This window comes from Condylura cristata, unplaced genomic scaffold (assembly GCF_000260355.1).
Source record: "Condylura cristata isolate star-nosed mole 26May11 unplaced genomic scaffold, ConCri1.0 scaffold00013, whole genome shotgun sequence".
In the NCBI taxonomy this organism is placed as follows: domain Eukaryota; kingdom Metazoa; phylum Chordata; class Mammalia; order Eulipotyphla; family Talpidae; genus Condylura; species Condylura cristata.
In genome coordinates this window covers 47966050-47987024 of record NW_004567114.1, presented here as the reverse complement: position 1 = coordinate 47987024, position 20975 = coordinate 47966050, and the positions used below count along the sequence as shown (strand labels likewise).

Here is a 20975-nt window from a genome sequence, read left to right as displayed (position 1 = left end):
TTCTCTTTTTTGGTTGCTGAGTAATATTCCATTGTATATATGTACCACATCTTTCTAATCCAGTCATCTACTTTTGGGCATTTGGGCTGCTTCCAGGACATTTGATATTTCTTAACTTGGTTTTTTAGAGTCCTTTGCAATCAGTATCTACTTCTGCTCCAACCAGAATATTTTCTTTACTGTCCCCCAAATAATACTCAATAATCTAGAAGTGCAATGCAGATATACAACATAAATATCCTCTAGGCTTTTCCATGTCTACATTTCTGCTTCTGCTCTTTTGTCTTCTCTGCCTGTTCAAAATTCTACCTTTATTTCTGAGTCAGATTCATGTTCAACCTTCAGAATAAAGCTTATTTTGTCCATTTGATTTTTTTTTCCCCTTTAAATCTTTAAATTTTCACAGAAATAGCCATTGGCAGTTAACCATAAAATTTTATTGCTACCTTTGAACTAGTTTGCAGTGGTATTAGTCAGGGTTTTCCACAGAAACAGAACCAATAAAGGGTGTGAGTGAGTGAATGAGTGAGGTGTGTGTGTGTGTGTGTGTGTGTGTGTGTACACGTATGTGTGTGTATGTGAGACAGAGACAGAGACAGAGACAGAGAGAGAGAGAGAGAGAGAGAGAGACTTTATTATAAGCAATGACTGGAGTGGTCATGGAGCCTAAGAAGTTACAAGGTTCATAAGGTGAGTTGGTAAACTGAAATCTCTGGTATACTAAGCTGGTGATGACAGAGCTAAGTTGGGTGATGATATATAGTCCCTGTCCAAAGACTGGCAGCTTTAGACCCCAGAGGAGCTGATGTTCCCATTTGAGTTTGGAGGTAGGAATAAACTAATGTCTCAATTTGAAGGCAATTAGGCAGGAGGATTTCTCTTGTAGTATTTATTTGCTATTCTTTTGTATCCCTTATTGACAGCTAGTATATAAGCAACTCAAGGACAGAGACTAAAATCATATTTGCTTGCTTACCAATCACGAGTTCTTGCATTCCAACTTATGTGTAATAGGTAATCTATATAATTTATAAAACCATAACATTTTAGCTCTGTAAAGTGTTTCTGAGGTTATCTTCTTCTAGAGTTGGGGAATCAAAAACAATTTTAAATAGGCAGGTTAATAATAAATCTCTTTCCTTGTTTGAAGAATTAAATAATGTGTAAGGTAGGTCATTTAGTAATTAACATATATATATTTTTGCTTTGGAGTTTGAATCAAAATAGTTTACAAAGTCTTTTAATGTTGTAAGTTAGACAGTATTCCAAGTAGAGATTTTATCTTTTCCTTTCTCAGTCTTTTCATTTAAAAATGTACATGATACATCAGTCAGTTTTTTATATTCACAAGTATGTCCAAAGTAAAAAAAGATTTGAGATCATGTCATCATTTTCTTAAAGCATACTAACTGACATGTTAAATTTTCTGATGGATACAGTGTATTCCAATTAGGTGTTCAAACATAAGCCATCATAACCAAGCAGCAGATTTGGCTTTTGGACCTGTTGAGAACCTGCAAATTGAGGATATAGAGTTAGAAGTTACAGTAGAGTACTGTAATCTGAACTTAAATACTTTTATTTAGAACACTTAAATTATGCAAGCTAGTATTGATTGTTTCTAATGTCTTTAATTTTTTTCCTTCTTAGATTTTCTTGTAATCACGTTTTAAAGCCTTCAAGATGGTACTAGCAGATCTTGGAAGAAAAATAACATCAGCATTACGCTCATTGAGCAATGCCACAATCATCAATGAAGAGGTACGTAATATATGTGAAACGTGATTACATACCATCACTAGCATTAGAGAGTTTATAGATAGATTATTAGTAATCTATATGTTTATATTTATCTCAATATATAGATTTAAAACCTGTAAATAAAATCCAAAAATTAGGTATAACTAGCATTTTTTTATTGAGAAGACTATTTTACTATTCATTTGAACTTCTTATAATGAATTACAAAAAAGTCAAAGTTTCATAAGTGCAGATGGTAAACATCTTACTTGTGAAAATAGCTAAGATTTGAAATAGTCTTTTGCTTTCTCTCTTGATAGAGGCTTAACACTTCAATATCTTGCTTCTTAGTGGCTAAACATGTGCATACTTGACTGTTGCTCTTTGACTTTTATTTAGCATTCTCTTAAAAGGCTAGTGTTTTCACTTTGACTACTTTGATTCATTTTCTGTTAAATTCTTTTTAAAAAAAATAATATAATAGTTTATTTTTACATAATTTTGTGGCTTATTCCATCTCAGTTGTAATCCCCATGGACTTCCCATCACCAAATCACCTGTGTGCCACAACCATAGTCCTGTGCACTTCCCTACTCGCACCATTTTTTTTTTTTAAAGATTTATTTTTATTCGTACAGAACTGGGGTACAGGCCAGAGATGCGGAGGGGGAGAGGATTCACCAGAGGCAGAGTGGGGAGCAGAACAGGCAGATCAATGAAGCACACTGCTGAGGGGAGCAGCAGGCGGGTCAGGAGAGGTCTGCCTCGCCATGTGGTAGCCTCTACAGCCTCCGGGGCAGGCGGGGATCGAACTCATGTGGGAGTGGCTTTAGTTTCTTAGTGCAGTGCTTTAACCCGCTGCACCACCAGGGAGGGCCCATCCCCCGCACCATTTTTGATCCCATTCCCCACTCCACCCCCATAAAATGTCTCTGGTATATAGCTGTTTATCATTATCATCATTTTCTTGCCTGTTCTGTTATATTCCTGCTATGAGAGAAACCACCCGGTATTTTTTCTTTTCTTTCTGGCTTATTTTACTAAGCATGATCTTTTCCAGCTCCATCCATGTTGCTGTAAAAGACATGTGTTTCTCTTTTTTGGTTGCTGAGTAATATTCCATTATGCATATGTACCACATCTTTTTAATCCAGTCATCTACTTTTGGGCCTTTGGGCTGTTTCCGTGTCTTTCCAATCGTGAATAAAGCAGCAGTAAACATGGGGGTGCAGGTATCTATCTGAATCAGTGTTTTTGTGTCTTTTGGGTAGATACCTAGGAGTGGGATTGCTGGGTCATAGGGAAGCTCCATGTTTAGCAGTTTGAGGAACCTCCAAACAGTTTTCCACAGTGGTTGTACTAGTTTGCATTCCCACCAGCAGTGCAGGAGAGTTCCTTTTTCTCTACATCCTCACCAACATTTGTTGTTGCTAGTTGTCTGAAGATGTGCCATTTTCACTGGGGTGAGGTGGTAGGTATCTCATTGTGGTTTTAATTTGCCTTTCTCTTATTACGAGTGATGTTGAACATTTTTTCATATGCTTGTTGGCTGTCTGCATTTTCTCTTTGGGGAAGTGTCTTTTTGGTTTTTCTGCTCATTTTTTGATGGAGTTGTTTATTTTTGTTGAGTTTCATCAGTTCTTTGTATATCTTTATGATCAATCCTTTTTTGCTAGTTTTGTGTGAGAAAATTTTTTCCCAATTAGTCGGATGTCTCTTTGTTTTTTTGTAATGTCTCTTTTGTTGTATAGAATCTCTTCAACTTGATGTAGTTCCACCTATTTATCCTTTCCTTCATTATTGCACATTGGGTGCTGTATCTTCAAAGAGGTTATTGTAGGGTATGTCATGTAGTTTTTCTCCCATAATTGCTTCCAAGTATTTTATAGTTTCCATTCTTACGTCTAGGTCTTTAATCCACTTCGAGTTGATTTTTGTATACAGTGTGAGTTAGTGATCTAGCTTCATTTTTTTGCATGTAGCTTCCAGTTTTCCCAGCACCATTTGTTGAACAAACTTTCTTTGTTCCATTGTATCTTATTTGCTCCTTTGTCAAAGATTAGCTGCTCATAAACCTCTGGGTTTATATCTGGGTTTTCTATTTGAATCCACTGGTCTGTGTGTCTGTCCTTGTTCCAGTACCATGCAGTTTTGATTATTATGGCTTTGTAGTATAGCTTGAAGTTTGGGATTGTGATGCCTCCATTCTCTTTTTAGTCATGAGAGTTTTGGCTATTTGAGGTATTTTGTTGTTCCATATGAATCTCATCAATGTTTTTTCTATTTCTTTGAAGAATGTCATTGAGACTTTTGTTGGGATGGCATTAAATCTGTATATCACTTTTGGTATGATGGCCATTTGATGATGTCAATTCTTCCGATCCATGAGCAGGAATGTCTTTCTATTTCATGGTATTGTCTTGTATTTCTTTCAACAGTGTTTTGTAGTTTTCTTTGTATAGGTTAAATTTTTTTTTTAAAAGGTTTATTTATGCACACAAGAACTGAGGTACAGGTCAGAGGTGTGGAGGGCGAGAGAATTCACCAGAGACAGAGGGGAAAAGAATAGGCAAGCTGACTGAAATACACTGCTGAGGGTAGCAGTGGGCGAGACAGGAGAAATCTGTGTGCCATAAGTGGGTCACCCTCTTGGCCAGGGATTGAACTCAAGCTGTAGTCTAGGCTGAGGATAGCTACATAGTGCTGTGCTTTAACCACTTGTGCCACCAAGGAGGGCCTTCTGTGACATTCTTATGCAGTTTTTTTTGAGATATTGTAAACTGATTCCTTATGTGGTATCTGAAATATTTTCCCTCTTAACTCTTGTTTTAGGATTAAACTATTTCTTTTCTCATTTTTCACCATACAGTGTACCTTAATGGTTGTCAGTTAAAAAAGATGATTATAGTCCACAAGTGTACTTTATATTTTGTGGTACAATGGATATGTACTTAATTTTGGTTTTGGAAGGCCTTGTTTACCAGCATTCCACTTAGTAACTGTGATATAAATTTGGCCAAGTTATCTTTAGATTCCTTAATGTATACAATGAAAAGATGACATTTACTTTATAAGATGGCTTTAATAGGGAAATGAATGATAGATGAAAAATACTTTCTAACTTAGATGTCCGAAAATAAATTCTACTGTTGAATTTAATATCAACACTCTAATAATCTAATGGAATTAAATAATTTCTGGATCATTTTTGAACTTCAGTCCAGCCTCTCATTTGACAACAGCAGAAAATCAGTTTCACGTGTTTGTTTATTAGAAGAACCAGGATTAGAATTGTTTTTCTAGTTCCTCCTCTAGGATTTTTCCAAATAATTATTTTCAATAAGTCATAACTTTTGTTGACTCTTTGGAATTTAGAACAAATAGGACCTCAGTTTGCTAAACAGTTTTCCCTGTTGTATAACTTTTATGCTCTTTGTGGTAGAGAAAAGAAAAACCATGGAGAAGAATTTGGTGGGAAGCAAAAGTAACCATTGGTTGAATTGGCAGCTTCTCTGTTCTTGATACTGTGCTGCTAAGCAATTAGCAAGGAGAAATCCCTCTAAAGAACACTTCATTTTTTTTTTTTTTTTAAGATTTATTTATTTATTTGTGCATACAGAACTGGGGTACAGGCCAGAGGCTCAGGGGCGGTGAGAGGCTTCACCAGAGACAGAGTGGGGAGCAGAACAGGCAGATCTACGAAGTACACTGCTGAGGGGAGCAGCGGGCGGGTCAGGAGAGGTCTGGCTCGCCATGTGGTCTCCTCCGGGGCAGGCTGCAGGCGGGAATCGAACTCATGCGGAAGTGGCTTCAGATTCTCAGTACTGTGCTTTAACCCGCTGCGCCACCAGGGAGGGCCAAGAGCACTTCATTTTTTACGAGACCCTTTTAGTGATGGATAGAGAGCTGATAATCCTCTGTAAAATTATGAAGACAGTTGAAGATGAAAATTAATTCAGGAAGTATTTGAGGGCTTAAATTTTTGCAGATACTTTTACTGGCACTGGAGAGATGTAGCAATGAGTAAAATAGACTAAAGTCCTGCCCTACTGGAGCTTACATCCTAATGTACAAACAATTAGTGAGTTGTAAGGTCTCATCTTTCCTTAAGACTATGGTTTTGTCACCTTTTAAGCATAGTGTCTGGCACCTCAACAAATACCTGATGATAGTGAGTTATTAATGGAAGATAGTTTCCTTTACAACTTTGTTCCTCTGACCTCAGTGGAAAAAGTAAATCTTCTATGGTCAGATTTGGTCACTCTTTTGGTCACATTTTCTTCATGGTAGTGCAGTTAAGTAGATATTATGAATTAAACTGCTAATATATCAGCAACAGGAGCTGGTTGATGCCATAGAATACTTTGATAGCAAACTTCTTTGTTTTTTTATATTGTCTTTACATTATTTCTTTAATATAGAAATAAAATTACGGTAATTTGTATTTGTTGGATAAAATTAAATGGAATGTTTTGTTTTAACAGAATGGCTAGACATTTAATAAGATTTTCTCTCTAAGATTAACTGAAAAATATTGTCTCCCCAATAGTGTAGGATTGTTTTTATTAGGCTATAGTAGTTTAGAATGACTGATCACCTTTTTTTACTGCGATTGAAATGATACACTGGACATTTTATTTATCAATTCACAGGTATTAAATGCTATGCTAAAAGAAGTATGTACAGCGTTATTGGAAGCAGATGTTAATATTAAACTAGTGAAGCAATTAAGAGAAAATGTGAAGTAAGTAAAATCTATCAGGTAAATAACAAGCAGAATTTAGTAGACTTGAGCTAACTAGAAAAGCCTGCTATATGATGAAACATTTCTGCTATATAGCACTGGAAAAGAATGAAATTCATATGTTGAAAGAGTGCATGTATGGTTCTATAATGACAGTTCAAAGAATAAGGAAACGTGGCTTTCATTTGGTTATGGATTTCTTTCCATTTTACTACTCCTTTATTTGGATGGATTTAATCATAAACTATGTAGTATTTTAGTATGAAAAACTTAACAATTCAAATTCTTTATAGAAAAGCAGTGTCATTTTATCTTCTTCAAAGTTAAGATGATATTAATCAGAATCCTTCATTATTGGAGAATTGTATTCTTTTTTGCCCTCCCCTTTGTTTCTCCTTTCATACTTGAATGATTCAAGGAGTGATGTGTGTGGTCTCAGTTTTTGTGTTTATTGGGAGAGGCACTGACTAGGGCAGGGCGTATAGAATAATACAGGAACCTCAGTTAGTTGCTTGAATCCTTGTCTTGCTCAGGCTATCCCTCCTTTTTATACTGTCAAACTGGGTAATAACAGAACAGCCTTTAAGCATTTCATATGAGATATAGTATAACAATATTTAAAGTATATAAGCTGCTAGAAAAAGAAATAAAATCATTAGGACAAATGTTTAGAGTGGGGGAAAAAAAACCTTGAAAAACTAACCAATCTTAATGCTAATATTTCATAAATTATTATGGTATAGACTTACACATCTGTAGTAATTATATTCCTGTTAGATAAAACACTGTTGATATTGAATATTCTTACATATTTTGGTGCTGAAGCTGTTTTTCAAAGGGTATTTAACTGGCTTTTCTTCCTCCTCCCTCCATACCACTATCATGAAGGTCTGCTATTGATCTGGAAGAGATGGCATCTGGTCTAAACAAAAGAAAAATGATTCAGCATGCTGTATTTAAAGAACTTGTGAAGGTAAAAGTGTATAAAACATTTTATGATTTCCTATGGCTCAGTACATTAAAAACAGGAACACTTTTTCAAAGCACTTTGTTTTCATAGAATAGCATCTATATCAGAGGTATTAATTAAATGATTTTACTATAGATTTTTCTGAATATAAATTTCTGAGTACAGGTACAACTCTTCTTACAAAAAAAGGTGAAAGCTAAGTTTTACAAAAAAGTAAAACCTTATTACAGATTAATAGAAGGTCCACTCTAAGTTTATCCTCTTAATATCAAGTATTGCTAATTGAAGGTCCTACTTTTATGCAGAAGATAATTTTTTTAAAAAAGTAATTATTTATGCTGGGGGGTGTGCGAACAGTATGGGGGTTGAGAAGATTTACCAGAAACACAGTGAGGAACAGAAAACGCAGATTGACTGAAATATACTGCTAAGGGGAGTAATGGGCAGACAAGATTTCTGGTGCACCATGTGAGTTAGCTCTCTGGTTGGGGATCTAACTCATGCTGCAGTGGATGGTGATAGATTGATAGTGCTGAGGCTTAACCCTTTGTGCCACCAAAAGATCCCAGAAGATTATTCTTGTAAAGTGTTCTTTTCTGTATTATTCATGGTGTACATCTTCCTCTCAGAAAAGGTCTAATATTCCAACTTTTACTTGGGTTCTGAAAGTTTTGAATTAGTGTTTTATTAGTAAGTAGTAATTACAGTCTGTTGTCCTTAGATCTGATATTATTGTTACTGTTATGAAAGCTATGAATGAAAATTGTAGAGCTTTAAAAAGCATATATGAATCTAATGGTAATGGAGGAAAAAGGAAAGAGGTACTAAAAATTTATTTCTTCAGAATAGCACTTGTTTACCAATAATCTAGTATTTTTCCCTACATTGTATGAATGGTTTCATTTACTCTTTTGGTTCCATACAGAGTTGATTGGTATTTTGAAGAACTCTGGTATCTCAGATGGCTATAGTTTTTAGCTTTATCTTGTAGACTAATTTGAAAAATATATAGATATACCAGGTATCAGAGAAATTATCTAGTCATACTTCTTCACATTGTAGTTGAAAAAAGCAATCTCACTTTTTTCAACTGCAAGTTTTATATCTAAATTCTTTATATAGAACTACTAGTTCCAGATTGCTTTTCACTTGGTGCTTAAAGTTAGCACAGGGTGAATTAAAAATCTTTATTTGTAGATGTTGGCATCTGTAGACAATCCTGGAGCATCAATTTTTTTTTATAAGGAACCTTTATTGGGTATCTGCCTTATTTTAGCTAAATACTGCTGATAACAGATGAATAAGACCAGCCCTCATACTCAGAAGCAAATGTTTTAGAGCAGTTTAGTAAAATAATACTAAAACAATAATTACCTCAACACTCGCTTTACTATATTAATAATCCAATAGCGAAAAAGCAGTGGTAGATAAAACCATTGGGTAAACATCCCTAGCATGAAAGCAGGCAGTGGGGCCAAACAATGTTAGTAGTTACTGTATTTATTACTACTACACACTTACTGTAAAAATATCCACTTTCCCTCAATGCCTTTGATAGAATAGTATTACCAGTTGTACTCTATTTTGACCCTTGAGTATACATGTTCTATAAGATTTTATATATATATATATATATACACATATATATATATTCATTTTGTTTGCTTTATTTAATAGGCAATTAATAGTTGTAGAAATCTTTCTCTTCATTATGTGTTTGATCTCCTGCAAAACTTTTGTTCTTTGAACTTGAATATGGAGCTTTACTCTATCTGTAACATGATTTTCCTGTTGTAGTTCTTATGAAGTTAGTCTTCTGAAGAAAACTGAATCCATCCCATACCTCTGTGAAAGCCAGTCTCTCTGTCAAAAGAGATCACTTTCATCCATGGCCAAACTGTTCCAAAGTGTTCTCTTAATTAATTTGATTTACCAGTCCAGGAAATTTTTCTCATAAAAACTATGTGTGGGCCCACACTGGTACCCAGTGCTATGTCACCTCTCACTGCAGAGGCGACCAATTTTAGGTTTCTATAAAATTTTTTAAAAAATGATATAATAGTTAATTTTTATATCATTTTGTGGCTTTTTCCATCTCAGTTGTTATCCCATCAGCAAATCACCTGTGTGCCATCACCATAGTCCAGTGCACTTCCCTTCCTCCATTTTTAATCCCATTCCCCATTCCACCTGCACAAAATGTCTCTGGTATATAGTTCTTCATTATTATTATTTTCTCCCCTAGTCCTTTATAGTCCTGCTATGAGTGAAACCATTGGTATTTTTCCTTTTCTTTCTGGCTTATTTCACTAAGCATAATCTTTTCCAGCTTCATCCATGTTGCTGCAAAAGGCATGTGTTTATTTCTTTTGGTTGCTGAGTAATATTCCATTGTGTATATGTACCACATCTTTTTAATCCAGTCATTTACTTTTGGGCCTTTGGGTTGTTTCTGTGTCGTTCCAATTGTGAATAAAGCAGCAATAAACATGGGGGAGCAGGTGTTTTTTGATTCAGTGTTTTTATGTCTTTTGGGTAGATAGCCTAGGAGTGGGATTGCTGGGTCATTCTATAAGATTTTCTGAGATGAGATAGGAAGAAACCTTTTTTGCTGAATAAAGAAATTTCATGTTTGTCACTTGTAATAAGGGAGAGGCAAATTAAAACCACAATGAGATACCTACCACCTCACCCCAGTGAAAATGGCACATCTTCAGACAACTAGCAACAACAAATGTTGGTGAGGATGTAGAGAAAAAGGAACTCTCCTGCACTGCTGGTGGGAATGCAAACTAGTACAACCACTGTGGAAAACTGTTTGGAGGTTCCTCAAACTGCTAAACATGGAGCTTCCCTATGACCCAGCAATCCCACTCCTAGGTATCTACCCAAAAGACACAAAAACACTGATTCAGATAGATACCTGCACCCCCATGTTTACTGCTGCTTTATTCACGATTGGAAAGACACGGAAACAGCCCAAAGGCCCAAAAGTAGATGACTGGATTAAAAAGATGTGGTACATATGCATAATGGAATATTACTCAGTAACCAAAAAAGAGAAACACATGTCTTTTACAGCAACATGTATGGAGCTGGAAAAGATCATGCTTAGTGAAATAAGCCAGAAAGAAAAGAAAAAATACCGGGTGGTTTCTCTCATAGCAGGAATATAACAGAACAGGCAAGAAAATGATGATAATGATAAACAGCTATATACCAGAGACATTTTACGGGGGTGGAGTGGGGAATGGGATCAGAAACAGCAAGGAGAGGAAAATGCACCGGACTGTGGTGATGGCACATGGGTGATTTGGTGATGGGAAACCCAAGGGGATTGCAAATGAGATGGAAAAATTCACAAAATGTGTAAAAATAAACTATTATATATATACACACACACACACACACACACACATATATACACACACACGTATGTGTATATATATATATAAAAGTTAAAAAAAAAAAGAAATTTGATGTTTGTCTTGAGGAAAGCTGACCCAGCTTCTTCTTTCATAAAATACCATTTTTACACAAAAGAACAGTGATAATGTATATTTACTATATTTATGATGATTATAAAGGAGTCCAGAGACTACAAAGATCAGCACTACTGTTCTATGGTACATGATGGATACTGCAAAAAAAAATGAATTTATAAAATCATTTTTCAGCAAAGCATCTATGTTCCACATAGTAGGTTTGTAAAGGTTCAGTCCTCAGATAAAGGGAAATAGAGGTGAATGTAAGGTAAAATCAGTTTCCTAACAGGATTCAGGAAATTGATTTTGTGTATTTCATAAGGCCTGTGTGTGGGGAAAAGATAACAAAATTTGTTTTCTTTTCTCTCTTCTCTGCCACATTCCTGTACTTAAAATCAGGTCTTTTGTGTATTATAAGGGTTTCATGATGTCATCTAGCATGGACTCAGCAAGCTACTTCTTAAACTGTATAGTTTAGGTTTTTGGGCAGATCGTTTGGTTTTTGTTGCAACAATTCAGTTCTGCTGCTATAGCAAAAAAGCAGTAAGTGAATAGTGTGGTTGTGTTTCATTAAAACTTTATACATAATTTGCTAGACTCTGATCTAAGATATTAACAACTATTATGGCCTTATTGTCATATGGAGAAACAACTGGTCTTTAAATGTTTAGTTCAAAGTCATTCTTTGTAACATTGATGAGAAAAAAACAACCCCAACCTACATTAAATGAAATAATGATACTTAAGGATATGCTTTACTTACATACTTCACTTAAAGTCCTTCCCTTAAAAAAATAATTTCTAAGAACCTATCTTTGACACTAAATGAGGATTTACTCATTTACATGTTTCAAACTCTAAACAACTTACTGACTAATGAATTTTTTTAAAATGAACTTTCAAAAAGCAGCATGCTTATTAATTTAAATATACCCTAATTTCCCATTTGCCATTATGAAAGTGGTCTTTATTTTCTACTAGCCCCTAAGTAGAGAACTTTATAGAGCAACCAGTGGTTGAAATTGGATAATTTAACATTTGAATTACTTGGAAAATCTTCCACATGTAATTTGTAATTTATAAATGTATTGAATTAAACATAGAAATAGGTGCTACCCTATTTTTATGGTATATGGTAACCATTCACCACATACGGTTATTGAGTACTCAACATATGTCTATGTCAAATTGAGATGTGCTGTAAACATGAAATATGTGCCAAATTTGGAGACCTAGTATGGGGAAAAAGAATATAAAGTATTTAATTTTAAAATAAATATTACATGTCATGATAATAACATTTTGGATATATCAGGTAAGTAAAGTATTAAATTAATATAGTCACCACACAAGGGAGAGGATACAGAGGTCCCTCAAGCCCCTACCACTTTCCAGCAACACCATTGGAGAAGCTGGGAGCAAAGCACTGCTGGATCCATTGGAAAGTAGAGGGACAGACCAAATGGCCTTGCTGCCTCCAGGAAAGGACTCTTGATACCTTTCTGGTCAATACTGAAAAAAGTACTGAATAGGTAGCAGTGAGAGCACTTACTGATCAGCAAAAGCAAGAAAGAGCACTCTTGAGAGACCTCTCTGGGCATGATAAACACTCTGAGGTGCTGGGGTCCTTGTTTTAGGACTGGGGTCGAAGAAAAAAGGAATTGAATTTTACTCTCTGAGAAAGCAAGTAGAGTGGGTTTAGCTTACCTTCATTTAGTGTTGCTGTTTCCACAAACATGGTGCTCACCACCATTCAGCTGTAGCAAGGTGGTCATTCAGGTCTTGTGACCAAGGTGAGCCTTTCATGGAGACTGTGTGCTCACAGCACTAGTCTTGTCTCACGTCTCTGACTCTTCCATAGTGGTCAACTTGATAAGCTATAAAGAGGTAGCTCAGGAATACCTAGGCTAGAAGAACTATAATAAAAACAAGGAACCAAGGAAATTGATGACAGCAGGTATCTAGGCCTATAGTCTTCAACTTTAACTTCTGGTTTACCAACCTTTGGGAACAGCAAAATTTTGTCTTTGAGTCCTGTCCTGACCTTATTCTGAGATTTTTCTTGTGTTAATATCACTTGCTTTTTTCTCTTTTTTAAAATATTTTGAGCTTCGGTTTTGGTCCTTTACGTATATTTTATGTTCTGTTTCTGCAGTGTTGATACAGATTGCTCCTTTGGTTTACATTTGGCATCACTTTTTATTTACACCTCAGCTTCTAAACTGTTTTGAGATCCTTACCTCTGATTTGGTTTGAGAGAATAGGTTTGTTTATGGCTTCACAGTACATTATTTTAGATTCTTAAATTTCAGTATGTGTCTACAAAGGGAAATTGTAGAGTCATGTTAGAATGGTAAGATTGCGGGTAACTCTTATATCAAAAATGCCCTTAAATTATTTTTACAGTTTAAAAATTGTCAGGAGAGGGGTTTTAAATGAAAGTATATGCTTACTTGATTTTATTCTTGGAATATAGCTTGTAGACCCTGGAGTTAAAGCATGGACACCTACTAAAGGAAAACAGAATGTGATTATGTTTGTTGGATTGCAAGGGAGTGGTAAAACAACTACATGTTCAAAGGTAAGTTACACTTAATTTTTTAAAAGTTATGGAAAAGATGTTTATATAAGTCAAATTTTATGTTAAAGCCAGACTTTTTAGAATGTTTGTTTTATAGGTTTGTATAGGATAAAAAGCATCTCATCAAAGATAAGCATCTTATCTTTGATTGCTTTTAATGAGAATGGTAGACTTCCTAGAACTATACTATTTCTTTTGGCATTGAAATTGATCCTGTCCTTTAAGGAAGTGAGTATGAGATTTTGAAGAAGAAAATATGGAAAATTCATCTATATCTACTTTGAAGCAAGACTTCCTTTTCAGAGTATTCTAAATCAGCATACCTCATTTTATTGCACTTTGCTTTATTGTGCTTTGAAGATAATTCTTTACAAATTGTGCATGTGTGGCAAAAGGATTACAACTCATTGAAGGCTCAGGTGATGGTTAGCATTTTTAGTAGTAAAGTGTTTTTTTAATTAAGGTATGTACATTGTATTTTTAGACATAATGCTATTTCACACCTAAAAGGTTGTAAAGATAACTTCTCTGTCTGCTGGAAAACAAAAAAAAAAAAAATTAATCTGACTTTATTGAGCTTTATTATGGTCATCTAACACTGAATTCACAGTGTCTCTGAGGTATGCTTGCATCTTTGTTTTGCATATCCTAAACTTTAATTTGTTATGTTACCCTTCTAGAATTGATTGCTAGATTTTGTTTCAGAAGACTCAACTGTGTTATAGTTTGGGGAGGGAAAGAATTATTTTTTAGACTGTTATGTTATTACTTGTTTTTACTTTATTAACAATAGTAGTTAACACTTTTTAGTCACTTGTTTGATCATTTTATATTCATTGAATATGACAATTTAAACTGTTTAGGAAATTCACTATTAAAAAGTTTAATAAAAATTTAGAAGAATGAGCAGTTTTGCTTCTTAAGTAAATAATAGTAAGCTGAAAAATTACATGTTTAATTATTTGTATTTATTGATATATGTTTAACCTTTGAGTATTTTTTGCTTCTTAAGTAAATAATAGTAAGCAGAAAAATTACATGTTTAATTATTTGTATTTATTGATATATGTTTAACCTTTGAGCATTTTTTGCTTCTTAAGTAAATAACAGTAAGCAGAAAAATTACAGGTTTAATTATTTGTATTTATTGATAATATGTTTAACTTTTCTTTCTCAGCTAGCATATTATTACCAGAGGAAAGGATGGAAGACCTGTTTGATATGTGCAGACACATTTAGAGCAGGTATGTATTGAAACTTGAAAATTGTTTTCTGTAGTTTTAATTTTCAAGTTTGAGGATTCATGAATTTTTTTATGTTGTAGGAGCTTTTGACCAACTAAAGCAGAATGCTACCAAAGCAAGAATTCCATTCTATGGAAGGTGAGTTTCTGGTTTTTATTTTGATACTCATGTGCCTTATCTTACCTGCCTCACGTTATTAAAATGCAGCCAGATGGCATTAAAAAATCTTTTACCTTTTCTGTAACAAAGTGGGGGTGTAATTAACAAATTGTTATCTTTTATTACCATAACATTACTCTTCTCATCAAGCCTGATAAATCAGAATGTACATCATTTATTCTATAACTACCTATATTTATTCTGTCTTCCTTCTTTCGTCCTTCTTCTTCTTAATTCGTATTGTTTATTTGATGAGGCATGTATACTTGGGGGTATATCTCTAGAGGTAGTATTGCAGGGTCAAATGGTATTTCCATTTTTACTTGTTAGCAGAATCTCCATGCTACTTTCTATGATGCATCATTCCATCAACAGTAGGTGAATGTTCCTTTCTCTTCACACCTTTACCAATTTCTGTTGTTTCCATTCTTTTTGATATAGGTCATTCTTACAGGGCTGAGGTGATGTTTCGTTGCGGCTTTGTTTTTGCATTTCCCTTATAATAAGTGATACTGAGTATTTCTTCATGTGCCTGTAGGCCATCACTATGTGTTGTTAGAACAATAGCTGTTTAGGTCGTTAGCCCATTTTCTGATTGGGTTGTTTAATTTTTTGTTGTTGTTGAGTTGTATGAGTTCTCTTTATATTTTAGAAATTAACCGCTTATTGCACATGTGATGTGCAAAATATCTTCTCCCAGTGCTTACCAAGTTTGCCTTTATGTTTTTGTGATAGTTTCTTTTAAGGTGCAAAAGCATTTTTGCTTGATACATAGTTCATTTGTTTAATTTTGCATTTATTTTCCTTTCATTTTGGTGTTGAGTCTCCAAATATGTCTTTGAATTAACCTCCAGGAGTCTATCATTTATATTTTTGAAAATATATTTTATGGTTTCAGGTCTTACAAGTTTTTTTTTTTTTTAAAGATTTATTTATTTGTGCATACAGAACTGGGGTACAGGCCAGAGACTCAGGGGTGGCGAGAGGATTCACCAGAGACAGAGTGGGGAGCAGAACAGGCAGATAGACGAAGTACACTGCTGAGGGGAGCAGCAGGCGGGTCAGGAGAGGTCTGCCACGCCATGTGGTCACCTCTGAGGCAGGCGGGAATCAAACTCATACGGATGTGGCTTTAGCTTCTCAGTGCTGTGCTTTAACCCGCTGCGCCACCAGGGAGGGCCAGGTCTTAAAAGTTTTTAATCCACTTTTTAAAAAGGTTTACTTATTTATGCATACAGAACTGGGATATGGGCCAGAGGTAGTGGTGAAAGGATTCACTAGCAACATAGTAGGGAGCAGAACAGGCAGAATGACAAAGTACACTGCTAAGGAGAGCAGTGGGTGAGGCAGGAGAGGTCTGCCACCTCCGTGGCTGGGGATGGAACGCATGTTGAAGTGGTTGCTGCTAGCTTCTCAGTGCTGCTCTTTAACCTGTTGTGCCACCAGGTTAAATCCATTTTTAATCCATTTTAAATTATATTTTGTGTGTGGACTTAAATGATGATCTAGTTTCATTTATTTGCATATGACTGTCCAAGCTAGGAATTTTATTTTTGGATAAGAACTACTTTTAATAAAAGTTTAAATAATCAAGAAATAATGTACCTTTAAGATGAACAATTTGCAGTGATATGCCATCCAGACCATTAAATTTTATCAGTCTTAATACTTCTCCTTTGTACACGCAAATTTAAAAACATCCTCTATTTGAACTCAAGTATTAGTGGTTGTTATTACTCTGAAAAAGGAATGGGACAGGTGAGGGCCTACCAATATCTCCAGAGTTAAATTTACAAATCTGGAATACATGTTAATATCTTCATTTATTTGGGTTGGCACATACAGGGATTTATTATATTTTCATATGCCCTGTATTTTAAAGATCATTTTATAAATGTAATTTTATATAATTAAAAATTCTAAAGATAAAGGGGAAGCATTAATAATTTTACTGCCCTATTACCGGTTTTTAGTATATTCATTTGTACAATTCTCAATGTCTATACAAATGAACACAGATACAAATGAACAGTTTATATGAACTGTTTTAAATTAGAATGGAATCTTACAGTGCTTTGTAACTTGATACTGTGGCTGTGGTTATATGGGCTCATTAAATTTGTCAAAACTCGTCAAAGTGAACACTTAACAAAGTGTGTTTAATTGTATTGCAAATATATCTATAGAGTTGGTTAAAGAGATATCTTAATAATTTTGGAATTGACTATATACTGTTTAGGGTAATTCTTTCTTAGGTGACATCATTGTCTACTCCGTTATGTAAATGTACATAATAAGCCAGTCCCCTTTTATGAATATCTTTGATCACAGTTTTTTGTACATTTGTAAATTTTATTTTAATTGTATCTTTATCATATGTAAAAAATCTCTATCATAATGCCGACATTGAAAATCTCTATAATTGCCAACATATTGAAGATCAGTATCTTCATTTTTAATAACTTATTCTCATCTGCTTATTTTTCTGTATAAGTTTCAGAATCCTTATCAAGTTTCAAAAAGAAATATTCCTTAGAATTTTGATTTGAATTATGTTGAAATCAGTTAGTTTAGAGGAGAATTGATATTTTTACTATATTCATGTAGTCATTTAGATAACTGCTATGCCTTCTTGTTAAAAACTTTTATATCCTTAAGCAGAACAATTTTTAAATTAAACCTCATGATATTCTTACTAATTTTATTCCTGGCTTTTGTTGTTAATTTGGGGGAAATATTTTTCACATGGTATGTCCTTTCACTTGACAGTATTTATTTGTATAAAACATTGCCACTAATCAAAAAGTATGATCTCATTGCTTGACTTTCAAGTTTACAAATGTTTTTGAATATTATGAAAATGCAGTGAGATAGTAATGAAATCAAACTTTAAAAAACAAAAGGCTAAGTGTTCAAACCATTTGATCCAAATAGTTTCAAAGAAATAAATAAGAACTTTCTGTATTGGCTATATATTTAATACCAAGCAATAGGGAAAATCTTAAATGACCAAACAGGGGATTTATTTGGTAAGTAACATGATGGTATGCTGTGTAACCGAATAGTCATACTTCATAAGAGTATTTAATGGTTTTATAAAATGCTTACTAAAGTGTTAAATATAAACACAAGTGTGAAACATGGAACCTAATTTTAATTATTAAAAAGAATATAAAAAATTTTGAGGGAAAACTGCTAAACATGGAGCTTCCTATGACCCAACAATCCCACTCCTAGTTATCTACCCAAAAGACACAAAAACACTGATTGAAAAAGATACCTGTACCCCCATGTTTATTGCTGCTTTATTTACAATTGGAAAAACATGGAAGCAGCCCAAATGCTCAAAAGTAGATGACTGGATAAAAAAGATGTGGTACATTTATACAATGGAATATTACTCAGCAACCAAAAAAGAGAAACACAACTTGCAGCAACTTGGATAGAGCTGGAAAAGATCATGCTTAGTGAGATAAGCCAGAAAAAGAAAGAAAAATACCAGATGGTTTCACTCATAGCAGGAGTATAATGGACCAGGCGAGAAAATAACAATAATGAACAGCCATATACCAGAGACATTTTGTGGGATTGGAGTGGGGAATGGAATCAAAAACTGGGGGTGGGGTGGAGAGGGAAGTGCACGGGATTATGGTGATGGCACACGGGTGACTTGGTGATGGAAAACCCACAGGGATTACAATTGAGATGGAAAAAAAAAATGTACAAAATGATGTAAAATAAACTGTTATAAAATAAAAAAAATTTTTTTTGAGGGAAACACCACATTTAGAAAAGACATACAGCCTAATCATACAGGATTTTGTGGTTAGAAAACTGAATGATACTGTGTGCTGCTTCTAAGTTAGATTTTTCATTTGATTTTATTCTTATAAATTAAAATTGTGATCATTATGAGTTTTTCAGAATAAAGTTAAAATTTTCAAGTTATTGGTATTTGGAAATGTTGCTGTTTTTGTTGTTGCTAACTCATTTGTCCATGTAAAATAGCTATACAGAAATGGATCCTGTTATCATTGCCTCTGAAGGAGTGGAAAAATTCAAAAATGAAAATTTTGAAATTATTATTGTTGATACAAGTGGCCGCCATAAACAAGAAGACTCCTTGTTTGAAGAAATGCTTCAAGTTGCTAATGCTATAGTAAGTTAGCTTTCAGTTTAAAAACATAAGGACTTTGGTTAATTTAACTACAAATGCTGATTAAATTTATGATCCATATAAATTTATTCTTATTCTGCCCATATAAATTTTTTTTTGCCTATAAAACATATTTTAAATATATTATTTCTATTTTGGGCACCTATATCTGTATAATGAGGACTTAATCTTCTCTATGTTAAATATGAATTTTTATGAGTAAGTATCAAAAATATTTCCTTTCTCATTCTATTAGTATATATAAGAAAAAAAAAATAGTAAAAATGAAGCTTTAATATTGTTGGATTTCTTTCTGTAAATTATTTAAGTTGAAAATATTTTAGATAAATGTTGAAAGATTGTAAAAATGAAGTCCTTAAAAATATTAATCATCATTTATTGTCTTTTTAAAATTGTGATGAAAATTTGGGAAGAAGAAGCAATTTATAGATATGTTTCTATTTTAATCTTCCAATGGTGATGTTTGCCACAATCAATGAAAATATGTATCTTTTCTATTTAAATTTTCTAGCAACCTGATAACATTGTTTATGTGATGGATGCCTCAATTGGGCAGGCTTGTGAAGCCCAGGCTAAAGCTTTTAAAGATAAAGTAGATGTAGCCTCAGTAATAGTGACAAAACTTGATGGCCATGCAAAAGGAGGTGGTGCACTTAGTGCGTAAGTATCACTAATATGATTGTCCTGTACCTTGATTTTGTCCATGTTTAACATTCTTGTTGATATTTTATAAGAAAGAGCTTTTATAACATATTCCAATAGTTGCCTAATATGCTCCATAAGAGAAGTTGTTATAGAAAAAGTATTTTGGATCCTCTCTGATGGAGGGCCATTTTATTTTTTTTTTAATTTTTATTTATTTATTTATTTTTAAGATTTATTTATTTATGGATACAGAACTGGGTACAGGCCAGAGGTGCAGGGGCAGTGAGAGGATTCACCAGAGACAGAGTGGGGAGCAGAACAGGCAGATCTACGAAGTACACTGCTGAGGGGAGCAGCGGGCGGGTCAGGAGAGGTCTGCCATGCCATGTGGATCACCTCTGGGGCAGGCGGAGATGGAACTCATGTGGAAGTGGCTTTAGCTTCTTAGTGTAGTGCTTTAACCCGCTGTGCCACCAGGGAGGGCCCCATGTAGGGCTATTTTAATTAGAGGAAAGAGTTGTATACTTTCATCTAATTAACGTTGAATCTGCTGGGAACTTGTTTTCCTTTTTGACATTATGTTTTATTTTTATTATAGAGTTGCTGCCACAAAAAGTCCAATTATTTTCATTGGCACAGGGGAACATATAGATGACTTTGAGCCTTTCAAAACACAACCTTTCATCAGCAAACTTCTTGGTATGTATTGTGGTGATGATTTAGAATAATCTTCAAGAAATTGGATTAGAATGATGGTTATGTTTCCTATGGTCACAGTTGTATAATGAACTCAGAGATGGAAAGATTTTTGGAAAAGCTTTAAAGCAGCACAATATAGAAATAGGTGGTTGTGTTAGTGGCAGTAAAATTCATAGTATCTCCAGATGGTATTGTTATAGAGCATGGATTTTGGAATTAAACTTGGGTCTGGAGTCCTTGCTTTGTTATTTAACCTCTATAGCTTTGTTTTTCTCATCGATATAGTAGGAATGCCTGACTTGCCTACCTCACAGGGCTTTGATTTTTTTGTTTTATATTGTAAAACAAAATGCAGGGTATTTTACTTAGTTTTTAACTTTTTCTTTTTTGGGTTTTATAGGTATGGGTGACATTGAAGGATTGATAGATAAAGTCAACGAGTTGAAGTTGGATGACAATGAAGCACTTATAGAAAAGTTGAAACATGGTATAAATGTGGCAAAAAAGCACTTAATCTCAGATGTCTTTGCT

The 20975-nt window shown here is 34.2% G+C and overlaps 1 protein-coding gene across 2 annotated transcripts in view; it reads left to right on the top strand.

Moving 5' to 3' along the window:
* Positions 1-20975, top strand: part of SRP54 (signal recognition particle 54kDa) — a 43180-nt gene that overhangs the window by 8915 nt on the left and 13290 nt on the right. For both annotated transcript variants that reach the window (XM_004681942.2, XM_012724619.1), the window contains 10 exons: positions 1651-1761; positions 6393-6484; positions 7373-7457; positions 13416-13520; positions 14698-14764; positions 14845-14902; positions 18932-19082; positions 19612-19760; positions 20344-20444; positions 20845-20931. In XM_004681942.2, the coding sequence (XP_004681999.1) occupies positions 1684-1761; positions 6393-6484; positions 7373-7457; positions 13416-13520; positions 14698-14764; positions 14845-14902; positions 18932-19082; positions 19612-19760; positions 20344-20444; positions 20845-20931 (973 nt within the window). In that variant the 5' untranslated portion in view covers positions 1651-1683. The remainder of the gene's footprint in view (positions 1-1650; positions 1762-6392; positions 6485-7372; positions 7458-13415; positions 13521-14697; positions 14765-14844; positions 14903-18931; positions 19083-19611; positions 19761-20343; positions 20445-20844; positions 20932-20975) is intronic.